The 17,102-nt window shown below is 46.1% G+C and overlaps 1 protein-coding gene and 1 pseudogene across 1 annotated transcript in view; one reads left to right on the forward strand and one right to left on the reverse strand.

Annotated features, from left to right (window-relative positions):
- Positions 1-3,010: 3,010 nt before the first annotated feature.
- On the reverse strand, positions 3,011-14,191 carry LOC101604475 (annotated as a pseudogene).
- Positions 14,100-17,102, forward strand: part of Tspan3 (tetraspanin 3) — a 31,200-nt gene continuing 28,197 nt past the window's right edge. Inside the window, exon 1 of the mRNA XM_045161049.1 lies at positions 14,100-14,252. Within this exon, the coding sequence (XP_045016984.1) occupies positions 14,190-14,252 (63 nt within the window). The 5' untranslated portion in view covers positions 14,100-14,189. The remainder of the gene's footprint in view (positions 14,253-17,102) is intronic.

Below are 17,102 nucleotides of genomic sequence, written 5' to 3' on the forward strand. Positions count from 1 at the left end.
GCGCCCCCTTGTGCATCTGGCTAATGTGGGTTCTGGGGAATCGAGCCTCGAACCGGGGTCCTCAGGCTTCACAGGCAAGCGCTTAACCGCTAAGCCATCTCTCCAGCCCAAATAAGTTATTTTAAACAATAGCATTTCTACTAACCAGCTACAGTTCTAGTCTCCAGCCATACTGCCCTGAACATACCCGATCTCATCTGATCTCTGAAGATAAGCAGGGTCTGGCCTGGTTGGTACTTTGATGGGAGAAAGTAAACTTTTAAAATAGACTATTTACAATAAGACTCCCCCCCCAAAAAAAAAGCAATAGTGTCTAAGAGTAAAGCTAATGGAAGAGGTATAAGACCATATGCCACATTACTGAGAGACATCAAAGAAGTCTAGCTGAAGAAAAGAAGGGTCCACAATGCTCCTGGATCTGAAGACGCAGAATAGTCCAGCAGCACTGCTCCAAGTGGTGCAAAATTAGAAACAACCCACATGTCCTTCAACTATAGAAGTCACTGTGCCACAGCCATGCAATGAAATGTAAATATACATTAGAACGATGGGCTGGAATAAGCCGGGCGTGGCGGCGCACGCCTTTAATCCCAGCCCTCGGGAGGCAGAGGTAGGAGGATTGCCATGAGTTCGAGGCCACCCTGAGACTTCGTAGTGAATTCCAGGTCAGCCTGGGCTAGAGTGAGACCCTACCTCAAAAAAAAAAAAAAAAGAAGAAGAAGAAGAAGAAGAATGATGGGCTGGAGAGATGGCAAAGTGGTTAAGGCGCTTGCCTGCAAAGCCAAAGGACCCAGGTTCAATTCCCCAGTACCCATGTAAACCAGATGCACAAGGTGGTTACATGAGTCTGGAGTTCGTTTGCAGTGGCTGGAGGCCCTGGTGTGCCCATTTCCTCTCTCATAAATAAATAAATAAATAAATAAATAAAATATTTATATTAAAAAAAAGACTGAATGGACATGTAAAATATGTAAGGTAGTTGAATAAAAGTTTTAGGACTGGTAATATTTCTCACTGGTTAAGGCACTTGCCTGAAGAGCCTAAGGACTCAGGTTCAATTCCCCAGTACCCATGTAAAACCAGATGCACATGATGGCACATGCATCTGGAGTTCATTTTCAGTGGCTACAGGCCCTGGTGTGTCCATTCTTTCTCCCTCTCTATCTGATTCTCTCTCTCTCATAAATAAATAATAAAATATGTGAAAAAGCCAGGCATGGTGGCGCATGCCTTTAATCCCACTACTTGGGAGGCAGAGGTAGGAAGATCACCATGAATTCAAGGCTACCCTGAGATTACATAGTGAATTCCAGGACAGAAAGACCCTACCTCAAAAAACTTATATATATATATATATATATATATATATATATATATATATATATATATATAAAAAATACACACATAATACATAAAAACTTTTATATATATATATATACACATACACACATATGAAACAACAAAAATGAATAAGTCAATAAAAATTTAACAAAAGAAACTTAAACATTAAATAAAAAGAAAAAAGTCAGGATAGCAGTTACTCTTCCTAGGTAGGTAATGCCTGATGCTGAATAGGAAGAAAGATTTTTTTTAGCGAGGGGGGGGGGTCTGGCTATCTTTTTTTTGAAGTAGGGTTTCATTCTAGCTCAGGCTGACCTGGAATTCACTATGGAGTTTCAGGGTGGCCTCGAACTTACAGCAATCCTCCTACCTCTGCCTCCCGAGTGCTGGGATTAAAGGTGTGCGCCACCATGCCTGGCCCTGACCTAGAACTTTTTTTTGTTGACACCTTCCATAAGTATAAACATATACATATAATAAGATCACAATCCCCTCCCACCACCCTCTCTTTTCACCCTCCTAAATTCCCCCTCCACTGAATCCTTTCTTCTTTTCAACTAGTCTCTCTTCTATCTTGATGTCCTCAATTTTTTCCTCCTATTATGCAGGTCTTGTGTAGGTAACCTCAACCACTGTGAGGTCATGAACTAGCACTTTTGATCCTCCTGCCTCAGCCTCTTGAGTAGCTTGGATTACAGGCATACACTACCATACCTCGCTCTCTGCACTCTCACGGTGAAGACAATATTAGCAAATATTAATTTCTCATTTTGCAGATGAGGAAACTAAGGCCCAGAAAAATTTAAGATCATAATGTATTTCATTCAGGGGCTAAAAATCCAGAGTCAAATCTCGGCAGGTTGACTGTACTTGTTTTTTGTTTTTGTTTTTATTTTTTCATTTTGCAATCACTATTTTTTTTTTTTTTAATTTTTCAAGGTAGGGTGTTGCTCTAGTCCAGGCTGACCTGGAATTCATGATGCAGTCTCAGGCTGGCCTTGAACTCATGGAGATCCTCCTACTTCTGCCTCCCAAATGCTCGGATGAAAGGCAGGTGCCATCATGCCCAGCTTGCAATCACTAATTTTATTTGTTTAAGAGCTTATGTTGCAATCATTAAGCAAGCCTGGACTTTGATTCTGTGAGCTCATATCACATATTTGGAGGAAGTAAACTGTGATTCACAGTTGACTTTATATGTAAAGTACTTTTTATATGTGGATGAAGACTAAAGATTCAGTTGATCAGGCTGGAGAGATGGCTTAGCAGTTAAGCGCTTGCCTGTGAAGCCTAAGGACCCCTGTTCGAGGCTCGACTCCCCAGGACCCACATTAGCCAGATGCACAAGGAGGGGTCATGTACCTGGAGTTTGTTTTTAGTGGCCGAAGGCCCTGGTGTGCCCATTCTCTCTCTCCCTCGCTATCTGCCTCTTTCTCTCTCTATCACTCTCAAATAAATAAATAAAAATAAACCAAAAAATGTAAAAAAATATTCAGTTAATCACATTGTAGTTTTTAGATTTCGATAGCCTGTAGCCCAGGAGTCACAGGTGACATAGCTTCTTCTGGATGTCCCACAGGGTATCTGCACTATACTTGAGCTATAATTTACCTTGATGTCCTTTAGCTTCTGGTTGATAATTCTTGGCGTGTTCCCAAGCACCGGGGATTCAAGGTTGACTCTGGAAGACTCCATTGTCTGTGCCATACATTCCCTTCACCGCAGTCCTCATTGGATGAACCTGAGATGGATTTGTCAACATGGATTCAATGTAGCCAGCTACTCCTAACACAGTGGCCCAGATGGTTTGTCCTGTTAGCTCAGTGACTTCACTGGTGCCTTCTGGCAGCATCGTACGCACTTCCTTCCAGTTTCCACTGTCGTCCGTTCCTGTTTCTGGATTCAGTTCTGGGAGAGCAAGGCCTGCGTTAACTCCACTCCACACAGCCACACTCATTGCCGGGTGACCTCAGGATCTACCCGTGGCAGCTGCTGGGATGAACGCCGAGGTTTTCAGCCATCAGATAGTAATATCTAGTAAAATCCAGATTATACCACTCCCAGTCACACAGTGTGATCCGCTTAGTGTCCACGTAACGTAGGTGACAAGGGGCACTGGGTGGGAAACCATCATGATGATGCGGCCAATGCTGAACTTGATGAGCTGAGGAATGGTAAACTCGGTGTTCACATTTCCCTGCCTCTTCCTGCTGATGGACTCCTGCAGTGACCACCACAATCTTAACACTGTCGTCCAGGAGTAATCTTCACCTGCCACAATTTTAGGTGGGTGAAGAAATAAGCTTCAGGGTCTCGGATCCATCACCTTTTCCTTGAGCTTGTGTCCCAAGATAGTCACAAGGGCAAGTTCATCCACTTTCCCAGAATGCCATGCCAACTTGTCCCACACGCACTAAAGTGATCTTATTCTTTGAGACAGCTGTCTCTTGTTCTACAATAGGTGCCATGAGTTTTTTCTTAGGGGTTTTGCCATTTTACCCAGGCAAGAGGAGGCTCTGGAAAGCCAGGGGTCAGGAATTGAAGACAAACTCAGCTGAGTGTCTCCTCCCAGGGCACATGATCTGCGAGGAAGGAGTAGAGACAGGGCCCTGCCCCCTCCTCGGGAGCAGGTTGCTCATAGACTGATGTATTTTTGACACCCTGCTGAGTCAGCCCATCAGCTGTTTTGTGTTCCACTCCCTTTTCAGTTCCAGGAAAAGTTTTCTCAAGCTTCATAATCCATGCATCATCTTTGCCCTGTTTGATGACATGAAAGACACTAACGACTCCTATCATGTGTCAGCACTTGCCAGTAATGGACACAATTTTCAAGGGCTTGGCATGACGGTACTAGGAAACTGGCTGAACAAAGAGCCTCTGTGCTTCTGTCAGAAGGAGCAGAGTTGTGACGGGCAGCTCAGTGTGCATTTCCACTGCCAGAAAAGAGCAGGAGGCTCGTCTGCATCTTAAAGCCCTGAATCTATTAAGACTTTCACTGGCTAAGAATAATACACTGTACAAACAGTAGTCATTGCCCATCCCCTGATATCTCTTTGTGTCGTCTTTTTCTGGATTGGCAAAATTTATCAGTTAACTATGTACACCAGTCAGCCTCTGGTCGCTGGGATGAACTTCCAAACCAGGCACAGTTGTGGAGTAAGGGAATTTATTTGAAGCATACAGATTGAGGCAAAGTTCTAGAATGGCAGAAGAAATTGGCCCCTCTTCCACACGTCCAAGCAGAGAGAGAAAAGCAAGAAGCCAAGCCAAGCGTGGTGGTTCATGCTTTTAATCCCAGCACGCAGGAGGCAGGGGTAGGAGGATCGTTGTGAGTTCAAAACCAGCCTAAGACTACAGAGTGAATTCTGGGTCAACCTGGGCTAGAGTGAGACCCTACCTCAAAAAAGAAAAGCAAGAAGCCAAGCCACCAACAGCAGCACATGCAAGCACACTGCAGGAACAGCAGGCCAAGCTCAAGTACTAGGCATATCTTCAGACTGGAATTCCAAATCCACCCCTACACCTTAGGGCTGGACCCTAGGCCCTGCCCACAGTGACACCTCCTCCAGCCAGATAGCTGGAGATCCAAATTACAAGCTTTAAGAACATCCAGAGGGCTGGAGAGATGGCTTAGCAGTTAGGGTGCTTGCCTTCAAAGCCTGAGGACCCATGTTCGATTCCCCAGATCCCACGTTAGCCAGATGCACAAAGGCGAGGCAAGCTCAAGGTCGATATGTTCACTAGGTGGTGTAAGCATCTGGAGTTTGACTTCAGAGGCAGAGGCCCTGGTGTGCCAATTCTCTCTCACGCGCTCTCTCTGTGACACTCTCTCTCACTTGCTCTTTCTAAAAATAAAAAAATAATAATACTTAAAAAAAATCCTGAATATATTGGGGGACATCCATTCACACTACCACACTATGTATATACACATTTGGGGCTTTGGGGAGATGGCTCAGAGGGTAAAATGCTTTCCGTGCAAGCCTAAGGACCCAAGCTTGGGTCCACAGAACCCACATACCGCCAGAAGCCGTGGCAGGCGTCCGTAACCCCAGCATTCTTACAATAAAGGAGACAGACAGAGGAATCCTCAGAATCTCACCGGGCAGCTAGGCTGGCACGTTCAAGGGCAAACAACTCAGAACCCTGTCTCAAACAAGGAGGAAGGCAAGAACCAACACCCAAGGTTGCACTCTGACCGCCACACATGTGCCGTGGCACATGCACACTGTGGCCTACGTGCACACTCACACACACTCACACACACTTATATACACATGCGCACACAAAAACAAATTTGAAATGACCAAGATATTCTCAGCTATGTATAAATGCAGGTTTTAGAAAATATCCCAACTTTTAAAAAAAAATATTTTATTTATTTATTTGCTAGAAGAGTATGGCTAGAATCAAGTGATCAGTGCTGTGCAAGCTAAGAGAGGAGGGTTATTTGGTGGGGGGGGGGGTTGAGGTAGGGTCTCACTCTAGCCCAGGCTGACCTGGAATTCACTATGGAGTCTCAGGCTGGCCTCGAACTCACAGCAATCCTCCTACCTCTGCCTCCCGAGTGCTGGGATTAAAGGCGTGTACCACCACGCCCAGCCTGCAGGGAGGTTTAAGAACGGAGAAGTTGGGAAGGAAGATGGTGCAGTGGGTAAGAGCACTGGTTGCATGAGGATGTGCTGAGTTCAGCCCCCAGCACCATGGCAGAATCTGAGCACAGCCACGCATGTCTATTACCCCAGTGCCGAGGGAGGCAGAGAGAAGAGGGTCACTGGGGTCCACTGGCCAGCCAAAGTAAGTGAAAGACTGTGAGCTCTAGGTTCAGTGAGAGATTCCTGGCAAAGAGCTATAGAGGAGGACACCTGATGCCTTCTTCTGGTCACTGCATGTGCGCACCCAAGGCATGTGCATCTGTTCATCTGCACACACATGTGCATATGTCACACATACCACACATACTACGCACACACAGAGAGAGAAAACATTCCTTTAAAAAAAGAAAAGAATGGGGCTGGAGAGATGGCTTAGCAGTTAAGCGCTTGCCTGTGAAGCCTAAGGACCCCGGTTCGAGGCTCAGTTCCCCAGGTCCCACGTTAGCCAGATGCACAAGGGGGCGCACGCGTCTGGAGTTCGTTTGCAGAGGCTGGAAGCCCTGGCGCGCCCATTCTCCCTCTCTCTCCCTCTATCTGTCTTTCTCTCTGTGTCTGTCGCTCTCAAATAAATAAATAAATAATAAAAAAAATAAAAAAAAAAAAAAAAAAAAAAAAAAAAAAAAAAAGAAAAGAATGGAAGTCAGGCATGGTGGTGCACACCTTTAATCCCAGCACTCTGGAGGCACAGGTAGGAGGATTGGCAAAAGTTTGAGGCCACCCTGAGACTACATAGTGAATTCCAGGTTAGCATGAGCTAGAGCGAGACCCTACCTTGAAAAACCAAAAAAAAAAAAAAAAAAAGAATGAAGAAGTTGGCAGCTACTTGTAGACCTTCACTCCTAAGCCTACAGGCTCTTCTGTGTTCTAACTCAAAAAGTGTATCCTAAGTGACAATCACCTAGACCAGCCTAGAAACTAGAACCCCTAGACCAGTAAGCCATACAAAAAAAAAAAAAAAAAAAAGAATTGTATGCTGGGGCTGGAGAGATTGCTCAGTGGTTAAAGTGATTGCCTGTAAAGCCTAATGACCCAGGTTCGATTCCCCAGTACCCACGTAAAGCCAGTGCACAGTGCACATGATCAGGAATTTGCAGCAGCTGGAGGCCCTGGTGTGCCCATTCTCTCTCTCTCTCTTGTTTCCTCTCTTCTATCTCTCTGTTTGCAAATAAACGAATAAAAACATTCTTTAAATGTAGCTGGGAGTGGTGGCACACGCCTTTAATCCCAGCACTTGAGAGGCAGAGGTAGGAGGATCGCCAAGAGTTTGAGGCTACCCCAAGACTACATAGTGAATTCCAGGTCAGCCTGAATTTGAGACCTTACCTCGAAAAACCAAAAAAAAAAAACCTTTTTTTTTTAAATGTATGTTTTCCTTTTATATTTCTTAGGATACCACCTGAAATCATAAATATGTTTGCCCTGACACTTGTACTTTCTCGCTGTTTTCTTGATAAATAACCTTTGCTTTAGTTTTAAAAAAAAGTGGAGAAATTGATGGAGTCAAGTGTTGATAAGTCTTGTAAGATTATGAGCACTATTGATTGTGACGTGTGTGTTCTGGAATTCATCTGACAGGAAGCCTGTGAGCTTGTTTGATTCTTACAGTAACACTGGGATGCATCACCACCCCTATCACCATCATCGTCACTACCATCATCACGCCCTCCCAAAAATGAGGCCAGGGAGGGCATTGATAGGTAGGAGGGTGGCATTGTGGACCTGGGCTCCCTGGAGCCTGGGGTTTAGGCTCACAACCAGGACTGATGCCTTCCTTCAGGCATTTCTTTTGCTAGAACAGGGTATCTAATCCAATTAAGACAGGAAGACAGTTTATTTTGACTCACTGTTCTAGAGGTTTGAGGAGTTTAAGATCAGGTGACTGCATCTGGTGAGGGCCTGGCGCTGTTGTGACTCCTGGAGGGAAGAAAAAGGACGAGATTCTGTTAGAAGCCAAACATGCCAGGAAGTCTGCCTTTATGACAACTCGATTTCTTCAGAGCAAGCACTCATGTTAAAAAGAGGTAGAGGAAAATATACATTTCAAGATAGCATAGGCAAGGACTTTTTTGTTGTTGTTGTTTATTTTTATTTATTTATTTGAGAGCGACAGAGAGAGAGAGAAAGAGGCAGATAGAGTGAGAGAATGGGTGCGCCAGGGTTTCCAGCCACTGCAGATGAACTCCAGACGCGTGCGCCCCCTTGTGCATCTGGCTAACGTGGGTCCTGGGGAATCGAGCCTTGAACCGGGGTCCTTAGGCTTCACAGGCAAGCCCTTAACTGCTAAGCCATCTCTCCAGTCCGCAAGGACTTTTTGACAGGACGTCAATAGCACAGGAAATAGCCCCAAGAATTAACAAGTGGGGCTCTATGAAATCGATGTTTCTGCACAGCAAAAGAAACCACCAGCATAGCGGACAGCCTAAAGAATAGAAGAAAATCTTTGCTGGCTAGGCTTCAGATAGGGGGATAAATATCCAGAATCTATAAAGGACTGCAAAAATTAAACACCAACCCTCCAAAACCAAACCAACCAATCACCAAATAAGCTAACAAAATGAATAGACAGGTCACAACAGAAGAAACAGAAATGGCCAATAAATATTTTTAAAAGTGTTCAACAAGCCGGACATGGTGGTGCACGCCTTTAATCCCAGCACTAGGGAGGCAGAGGTAAGAGGATCGCCGTGAGTTCAATGCCACCCTGAGACTACATATTGCATTCTAGGTCAGCCTGGGCTAGAGTGAGACCCTACCTCAAAAAACCAAAAAAAAAAAAAAAAAAAAAAAGTGTTCAACATCCCTAGCTATCAGGGAAACACAGGTCAAAACCACTTTAAGATACCATCTCACTCCAGTCAGAATGGCTCTCATCAAGAAAATGGACAACAAAGGCTGGTGAGGGTGAGGGCAAAGAGGAACTCCTGTTCACTACTGGTGGGAGTGTAAACTAGTGTAACCATTATGTAAATCATCATGGAGATTCCTCAAAAAAAAGTAGAAATAGGGGGCTGGAGAAATGGCTCAGCAGTTAAGACACTTGCTTGCAAAGCCTAAGAACCTGGGTTTGATTTCCCAGTACCCACACAAGCCAGATGCCCAAAGCGGTGCATGCACTTGGAATTCGTTTGCAGTGACTAGCCCATACTCTGTCTCTCTGGCTGTATCTCTCTGAATGCAGATAAATAAATAAAATACTTGGGCTGGAGAGATGGCTTAGTGGTTAAGTGCTTGCCTCTGAAGCCTAAGGACCCCGGTTCGAGGCTCGATTCCCCAGGTCCCACGTTAGCCAGATGCACAAGGGGGCGCACGCGTCTGGAGTTCGCTTGCAGAGGCTGGAAGCCCTGGCGCGCCCATTCTCTCTCTCTCCCTCTATCTGTCTTTCTCTCTGTGTCTGTCGCTCTCAAATAAATAAAAATAAAAATTAAAAATTAAAAAAAAAAAATAAATAAAATACTTTTAAAAAATAGAACTAGATGGGATTGGGAGATAGCTCAGCAGTTAAAGGTGCTTGCTTGCCAAGCCTAATGGCCCTGGGTTCAAGTGCCCACTACCCATGTAAAGCCAGATGCATGAAATGGCATATGCATCTGCAGTTTTTTGTAGGCCCTGGTGAGCCTACACCTCTTTCTCTTTCCCTTTCTCCATCTCTCTCTCTCCTTGCAAATAAATAAATAATTAACAAAATAGAACTAGAACTGCTGTGTGAGCCAGCACACCACTCCTGAGTGTACACCCTAAGGACTCCATGGTCCACTGCTTGCTCATCCATGTTTATTGCTGCTCTAGTCACACTAGCCAGGACTAGAACCAGCCTAGAGGGCCTTCAGATGAATGGATAGTGAAAATGTAGTAAATACGCACAATAGACTTTTACTCGGCAGTAAGTAAAATCAAAAGTATGAATTTACAGGAAAATGGATGAACTTGGAAAGAATTTTATTAAGGGCTGGAGGGATGGCTTAGCGGTTAAAGCATTTGCCCATAAAGCCAAAGGACCCAGGTTTGATTCCCCAGGACCCACGTAAGCCAGATGCACAAGGTGGCACACGCGTCTGGAGTTTGTTTGCGGTGGCTAGAGGCCCTGGCACACCCATTCTCTGTCTTTCTCCCTCTTTCTCTGTCAAATATATATATATATTTAAAAGGAATATTAAACAAGGTGACCAAAATTCAAAGCCCCAAATTACATATTTTCTCTCATATGCAGATCCTACTTTATAAATATATATAAAATATACACATACATGTATATACATATATATGGGGGATTAAAAGCCTAAGAAACTAGAATGGTGACCAAGAACAGGAAATAAGGGATGACAAGAAAGGGGTTGGGGGAAGGGCAAAAGGCACATATGATGTATAAACAGAAAGGAGGAGAGAAGTACAAGAAAAGATAGAGGGGGAAATGAGACAAGAATCAACTAACATTGCATTTGAAAATGCCATAATCATATCTAAAACTTGGTATGCTAACTAAAAAACAAGTTAATTAGAAAAATATATAAGAAGAGACAGGCATTAATCCCTGTCAATAGGCTTGGTGGCATAATCTTATGATCACGTTTATTCAGCAGGCTGAGGCTAAGGCAAGAGTTCAAGACCTGCCTGAGTAACTTAGAGAGACCCTGTCTCCAAATAAAAATGAATCAATCAGTCAAGACCCAGAGTTCTATATTCTATACCGCAAGGTATAAAAAGGCTTTTCTTTTTCTTTTAATTTAATTAATCAATGTGTGTGTGTGTGTGTGTGTGTGTGTGTGTGTCTTGCCCTGCAAACAAACTCCAGGTGTATGCGTTACTTTGTGTCTAGCTTTATGTGAGTGCAGGGGAATTGAATCCAGGCCAGCAAGCTTTGCAAGCAAGCACATTTAAGCGCCGAGCCATCATCCCAACCTATTGACCACCCCTTAAGGGCCTCACTTCTCAGCTCCAAAACAATGGCGCTCTAATTAGAGGTGGTTTTGTTTTTGTTTTTCAAGGTACAGTTTCACTCTAGCTCAGGCTGACCTGGAATTCACTATGTAGTCTCAGGGTGGCCTCAAACACAAGGAGATCCTCCTACCTCTGCCTCCCGAGTGCTGGGATTAAAGGTGTGCGCCACCATGCCCGGTTTAGAGATGGGATTTACCAAGAACATACCATAACAAATTTGGTCCCTGAGAACACTGGCAAGAGCACTTTCAGTGGCACTATGGAGCAATGCCACAGTCCAGTGAGTTGGAGGACAAGGGTCAAAGCCAGAGGTACAGCCACTTGCTACAGAGAATGGTCCCATTGCATAGACGTCATCTGGGAAGATGTGCGACCCAAATCAAATTCTGTGTCTGAACACGATTGATCCTCAAGGGATCATGCATCAGTGAAGTCAGAAACACTGGGCAAGTTGAGCCTTTCAAGAGAGAGAGAATCAAGTGCTGAGTGAGAAGGGTTTCTTTGTTTGTTTGTTTTTCTTTTTTTTTTTGTTTTTCGAGGTAGGGTCTCACTCTAGCCCAGGCTGACCTGGAATTCACTATGGAGTCTCAGGGTGCCCTCGAGCTCACGGCAATCCACCTACCTCTGCCTCCCGAGTGCTGGGATTAAAGGCGTGCGCCACCACACCCGGCTAGAAGTTTTTGTTTCTAGGAGAGATATGTTTTTGTGTTTTTTAATTTTTTATTTATTTGAGAGAAACAGGCATAGAGAGAGAGAGAGTGGGTGTGTCAGGACTCCTAGCCACTGCAAACTCCAGATGCATGAACCACTGTGCATCTGGCTTTAAGTGGGCACTGAGGAATCGGAGTCTAGTTGTCAGACTTTGCAGGCAAGCGCCTTAACCACTGAGCCATGTCTCCAGCTGTTGTGCATTTGTTTTTGAGACAGTCTCATATAACCCAGGCTTGCCTCAATCTCACTATGTAGACCAGAATGACCTTAAACTTCCGATCCTCCTGCCTCTACCTCCCCAGTGCTGGAGTTACGGGCATCCTCCACTATGACTGCTTTGTGAGGTGTTGGGGATGGAACCAAGGGGCTCTGTGCATACTAGGCCAGCACACTACCAAGTGAGCTTTATTTCCAGCCCCATGACTACATTTCCTAATGTAGAGCAGTGTTTTGCTCCCCCCAGGAGCATGTTAGAATCATTTGTGATTCTTCCTAACAGTGATTCTCTAAGGCTCACACCTAAAGCACCCAATGGAGTGTTTCCTTGTGGCCCAGGTGATTCTCGTGTGTGTTTGTTGGGGGAAGGGGTGTGTCTAAGGCCCATCTAAGAAGAAATTGCAGGTACAGCAGATAGGGTAGGGGTGTTGCCTAAGAATGGATAGTGGGTCTTCTCAGGGAAAAGAGAGGGGCTGAGGATGAAGAAATGCAAAAGAGATGTTTGGGGCAAAGAGGAAAAACAGGTAGAGAAGAATAGAGAGATTAGTTTACAGAGGGTTGGGGCAACAAGGGGTAGACATACCAGAGACATGTGGCTTTTTTTTTTTTTTTTTTTTTTTTTGGTTTTCCAAGGTAGGGTTTTACTCTAGCTCAGGCTGACCTGGAATTCACTATGTAATCTCAGGGTGGCCTTGAACTCATGGCAATCCTCCTACCTCTGCCTCCTGAGTGCTGGGATTAAAGGCGTGCACCACCATGCCTGGCTCCATGGCTTTTTTATTGAGAGTTTTAACCTGGACATGCAAGGTGTGGCAAGAACAGTAATTTAAGGGATGGAAAGATGGTTTAGTGGTTAAGGCGCTTGCCTGCAAAGCCAAAGGACCCAGGTTTGAGTCCCCAGGACCCATGTAAGCCGAATATACAGGTGGCACATGCAGCTGGAGTTTGTTTGCAGTGACTGAAGGTCCTAGTGTGCCCATCCTTCTTGCTGTCAAAAAAAAAATAATAATAATAAGGCTGGAGAGTTGTCCTAGCCGTTGAGGCGCTTGCCTGAAAAGCCAAAGACCCTGGAGGCTCAGTTTCCCAGTACCCAGGTAAGCCTGATGCACAAGGTGACGCATGCATCTGGAGTTCTATCTACAATGGCTGGAGGCCCTGACACACCCATTCTCTCTCACTCTCCCTCTTTATCTGACCCTCTATCTTTCTCTCAAATACATAAATAGATAAAATAAAATTTTAAAATGTGGCATGGGGTAAGCACTTAAAAATGCTTGCTGTTATGATCCATCCAAGAATGAGGGAAGAATGAATGTGGAAATGTTGCAATATACAAATATGTGTCTGTAATTGTATGTTACTCTGGAATAGAGTTGATAACTATCTCTGCTTTGCTAATGCCCCAGCTTTTTCTCCTCTGTTTATTTGTTTATTTTGGCTTTTTGAGGTAGGGCCTCACTTTTAGCCCCGGGGTGACCTGGAATTCAGTATGTAGCCTCAGAGTGACCTCGAACATACACGGAGATCCTCCTACCTCTGCCTCCCGAGTGCTGGTATTAAAGGCGTACGCCACCACGCCCCGCTTTTTTCTCCTTTTTTGAGATGGGATCTCATGTATCCCAGACTGGCCTCCTTGCCAAGGTTAACCTTCAGCTTCTGCTATTCCTTCCTCTACCTCTTAAGTGCTGTAATTACAGGTATGCGCCCCTTATGCGGTGCTGGGAATCGAACTCAGGGCTTCCTCAATGCTACGCAGCTCTCTCCCAACTGAACAACTTCAGCACCGCTTTCTCCTTTCTGATGATTCTTTCTTCTGAGAGCTAGCAGAGCCCCATGGAGCAGTTGTCAGTAAACATATATTGATGTCCACCGTATTTCTCCTCAACTTGAACAAAGGGCTGCTTAGGTGTAACTTCATAGTCAGAAAAAAATCTCTATGTGGTGTGAGAGAGATTAGCCTTGGACGTTCCTAGGGGAATGTGTTTGATCCACCAGAACTTCAAGGACGGCCCATCTCCAAAAAAAAAAAAAAAGCGCTTCGGCTCCTTTAAGAGGCGAGGTCTGGCTGTAGCCTCCAGAGAAGTGATTGGCTGAAGCTGCTGTCCGGGCCGCGGGGGGCGGGCCTCGGTTGCTAGGGGACGGGCCCAGGGAGCCGGTGGCGGCTGCGCGGAGCGGCGAGGTGCTTGCTGGGGCCGTGTGCGCCGAGGCGCGGGGGGCTGCGGGCGTCGCGGCGCAGGCCGAGCGCTTCCCAGCCGCAGGCTCAGCCGCCGCCGCCGCCGCCGCCGCCGCCACTGCCGCGTCGCTCGCTCGCCGAGCCGGGCCGCCGGCACCATGGGCCAGTGCGGCATCACGTCCTCCAAGACCGTGCTGGTTTTCCTCAACCTCATCTTCTGGGTGAGCGAGCGGGCCCGGCCGGGTTGGGGGGTGGGGGTTGGCCTCGGCGAGCGGCCCTCGGGCCTGGGGCGAGCGGAGGGGTCTTGCCGAGGCCCAGGGCCCCGGAGGCCGTTTTCGTCGGGGGTGGGGGGGAAGGGTCCCGGGGGAACTGGTTTCCCCTCCCTTCCACGCCGCGGCCTCGGCGGTCGGGCTCTGCAGGCGCCGTGCCGGGGACTCCGCGTCCAAGACTGGGCCGACCCCCCTCGGTGTCGGCCTCGGCCGCCGGACCGAGAGCTCGCGGCGCACGTTCTGGCCGGACGTCAGGCCCGAAATTGGATACTCCCCCGGGAGTCAGGCTCCGCTTTCTTTGTCTGCGCGTGCTCCCCCGCCCCCCGCAGAGCCGGTGGCTGTCCCGGGGCGGGAGGAAGGGCCCGAGGGCGTGCAAACCGAGCCCGGATACGTGAGAACGCTGATCGGGGCCGCCGGGGGGCCGGGAATTTCGATTTAGAGCTCTTTTGTGTAAGTATTGGTTGGCTAGAAACCAGCCCAGGAAACTGAAGGACTTCAACTTGAGACGCCAGATATTTCTTTGATCGAGGGGAAAAGGAAAGAAAAAAGAAAGAAAGAAAAAAAAAGCTTTTATTTGCTGTGGTCATGGGGATGGGTTAGCCTGAGGTTGTAAACCTTGAGTAAAGAATGTAGCTTCAACTTGTCACGAGGTTTTCTTTCTTTTTTTAAAGCGATGAATTCGCTTTCACAGAGGTGGCTTATGAAAAAGTCTTCATGGCCATCGCATCTAAGGGTCAACGCCTTCTCGCGCATCGGGGACTTTTGTGGTCGCCTGTTGCTCCACCCTTCAGTCCTCCCGGACCTTGCACCCGGAAAAATCGTTTTAGCCGTGTCTTCCGTAACGTTATTTTGGTTTTTTTTTCCTCAAACAACACACGGCCTTTGCCGGTAGAATACAGTTCAAAGTGTTTCACCCGGTATTGCACCTGGAACCTGGCGATTGGTCCTGCTGTCCGGTCGCCCCCAAGTCCCCTTTCCCCCTTCACGGCTTTGTCCTGGACAGTTGTCATCCTGTAACCCACCACCCAGAATATTCCTTGAACATTCCCCCTAACCATACTTCAGTGTATCCCTTTCGCTGTTCTCACTGGTGCTTAGCTCAGGTTTTTCCTTCCAAATATGCACACCTGTTCTGGAAAGAATGTTCTCATCCTAACCTTTGCAAGGAGCGAGACCATGCATATCCCGAGTGCCACAGCTTTTATAAAAGGGTGTGTTATAGAAAATAAGGTTCTTTTGTGGGGTGAAGGAAAAAGTCCTGACCAGAAAGTAATTCTTGTTCAAAATTACCCTTATGACATTGGGCTGCTTCTTTTCTAGTTAGTGTTTCTCATACTTCAATTAACAGACCTTTTTTAAAGGGGGGACTCTGGCCTAGGAATTAGCAGTTAAGCGCTTGTCTGTGAAGCTTAAGAACCCCAGTGTGAGGCTCCATTTCCCAGGATGCACAAGGTGTTCATTTGCAGTGGCTAGAGATACCCTGATGTGCCCATTCTTTATCTGCCTCTTTCTCTGTCTGCCTGTCTCTCTCAAATAAATAAAAATAAAGGGCGGAACTCATCAGAGATTCCCCAAATAAGAAATACTTGGCAGCTATTAAGGTTCATAAGAGATAGAATGTTAGGGTTTTTTTTTAAGGTTTATTTTAAATTTTTATTTATTTATTTATTTGAGAGCAACAGGCAGAGGGAGAAAGAGACAGAGAGAGAGAATGGGCATGCCAGGGCCTCCAGCTGCTGCAAATGAACTCCTGATGCGTGCACCCCCTTGGGCATCTCGCTAACGTGGGTCCTGGGGAATTGAGCCTAGAACCTGGGTTCTTAGGCTTCACAGGCAAGCACTTTAACCACTAAACCATCTCTCCAGCCCAGAATATTAGTTTTATATCCTTGTGAGTTTATGGGCATGACTATTTGGCTTTGAGGACTATGTATTAAGTGAATTCTAGGCCCTTTAAGCTGACATCAGTGGGAGAAAATATTGGAAATACTTTTGTTTTGTTTTGTTTTTCGAGGTAGGGTCTCACTCTAGTTCAGGTTGACCTGGATTCACTATGTAGTCTCAGGGTGGCCTCCAACTCACAGTGATCCTCCTACCTCTGCCTCCCAAGTGCTGGGGTGTGCACCACCGTGCCCGGCTACTTTCTATTTTTTTAAGTTTTTTAAAAAATTTATTTAAGAGCAACAGACAAAGGAAGAGGCGGAGAGAGAGAGAATGGGTGAACCAGAGCCTCCAGCCACTGCAAATGAACTCCAAATGCATGCACCACCTTGTGCATCTGGTTTATGTGGGTACTGCGGAATCAAGCCTCGAATTGGGGTCCTTAGGCTTCATAGGCAAGCACTTAAGCACTAAGCCAGCTATCTCTCCAGCCCAGAAATTCTTTCTTTCTTTCTTTTTCAATATTTTTATTCATTTATTTGAGAGCCACAGACAGAGAAAGAGGCAGAGAGAAAGAATGGGCATGCCAGGGCCTCCAGCCACTGCAAATGAACTCTAGACCCGTGCGCCCCCTTGTGCATCTGGCTAACATGGGTCCTGGGGAATCAAGCCTCGAACCCTGGTCCGTAGGCTTCACAGGCAAGAGCTTAACCGCTGAGCCATCTCTCCAGCCCCCAAAAATACTTTCTTTAAATAACTTTTTCTTCTGAAGTATTCATTAAGTCTAAGTGATTTCTTAATTAGTTCTGTTTACTCCAGCAAAGAAGGTTGTGTTGTTGAACTTCATCGTGCATTCTTGCTAAGATCAAAGTCATAGTGTTTGGTACCCTTTGTCTGGGTTAGTAGGATTGTTAAACTTGT

Source organism: Jaculus jaculus, chromosome 10, assembly GCF_020740685.1.
Source record: "Jaculus jaculus isolate mJacJac1 chromosome 10, mJacJac1.mat.Y.cur, whole genome shotgun sequence".
Taxonomy (NCBI): domain Eukaryota; kingdom Metazoa; phylum Chordata; class Mammalia; order Rodentia; family Dipodidae; genus Jaculus; species Jaculus jaculus.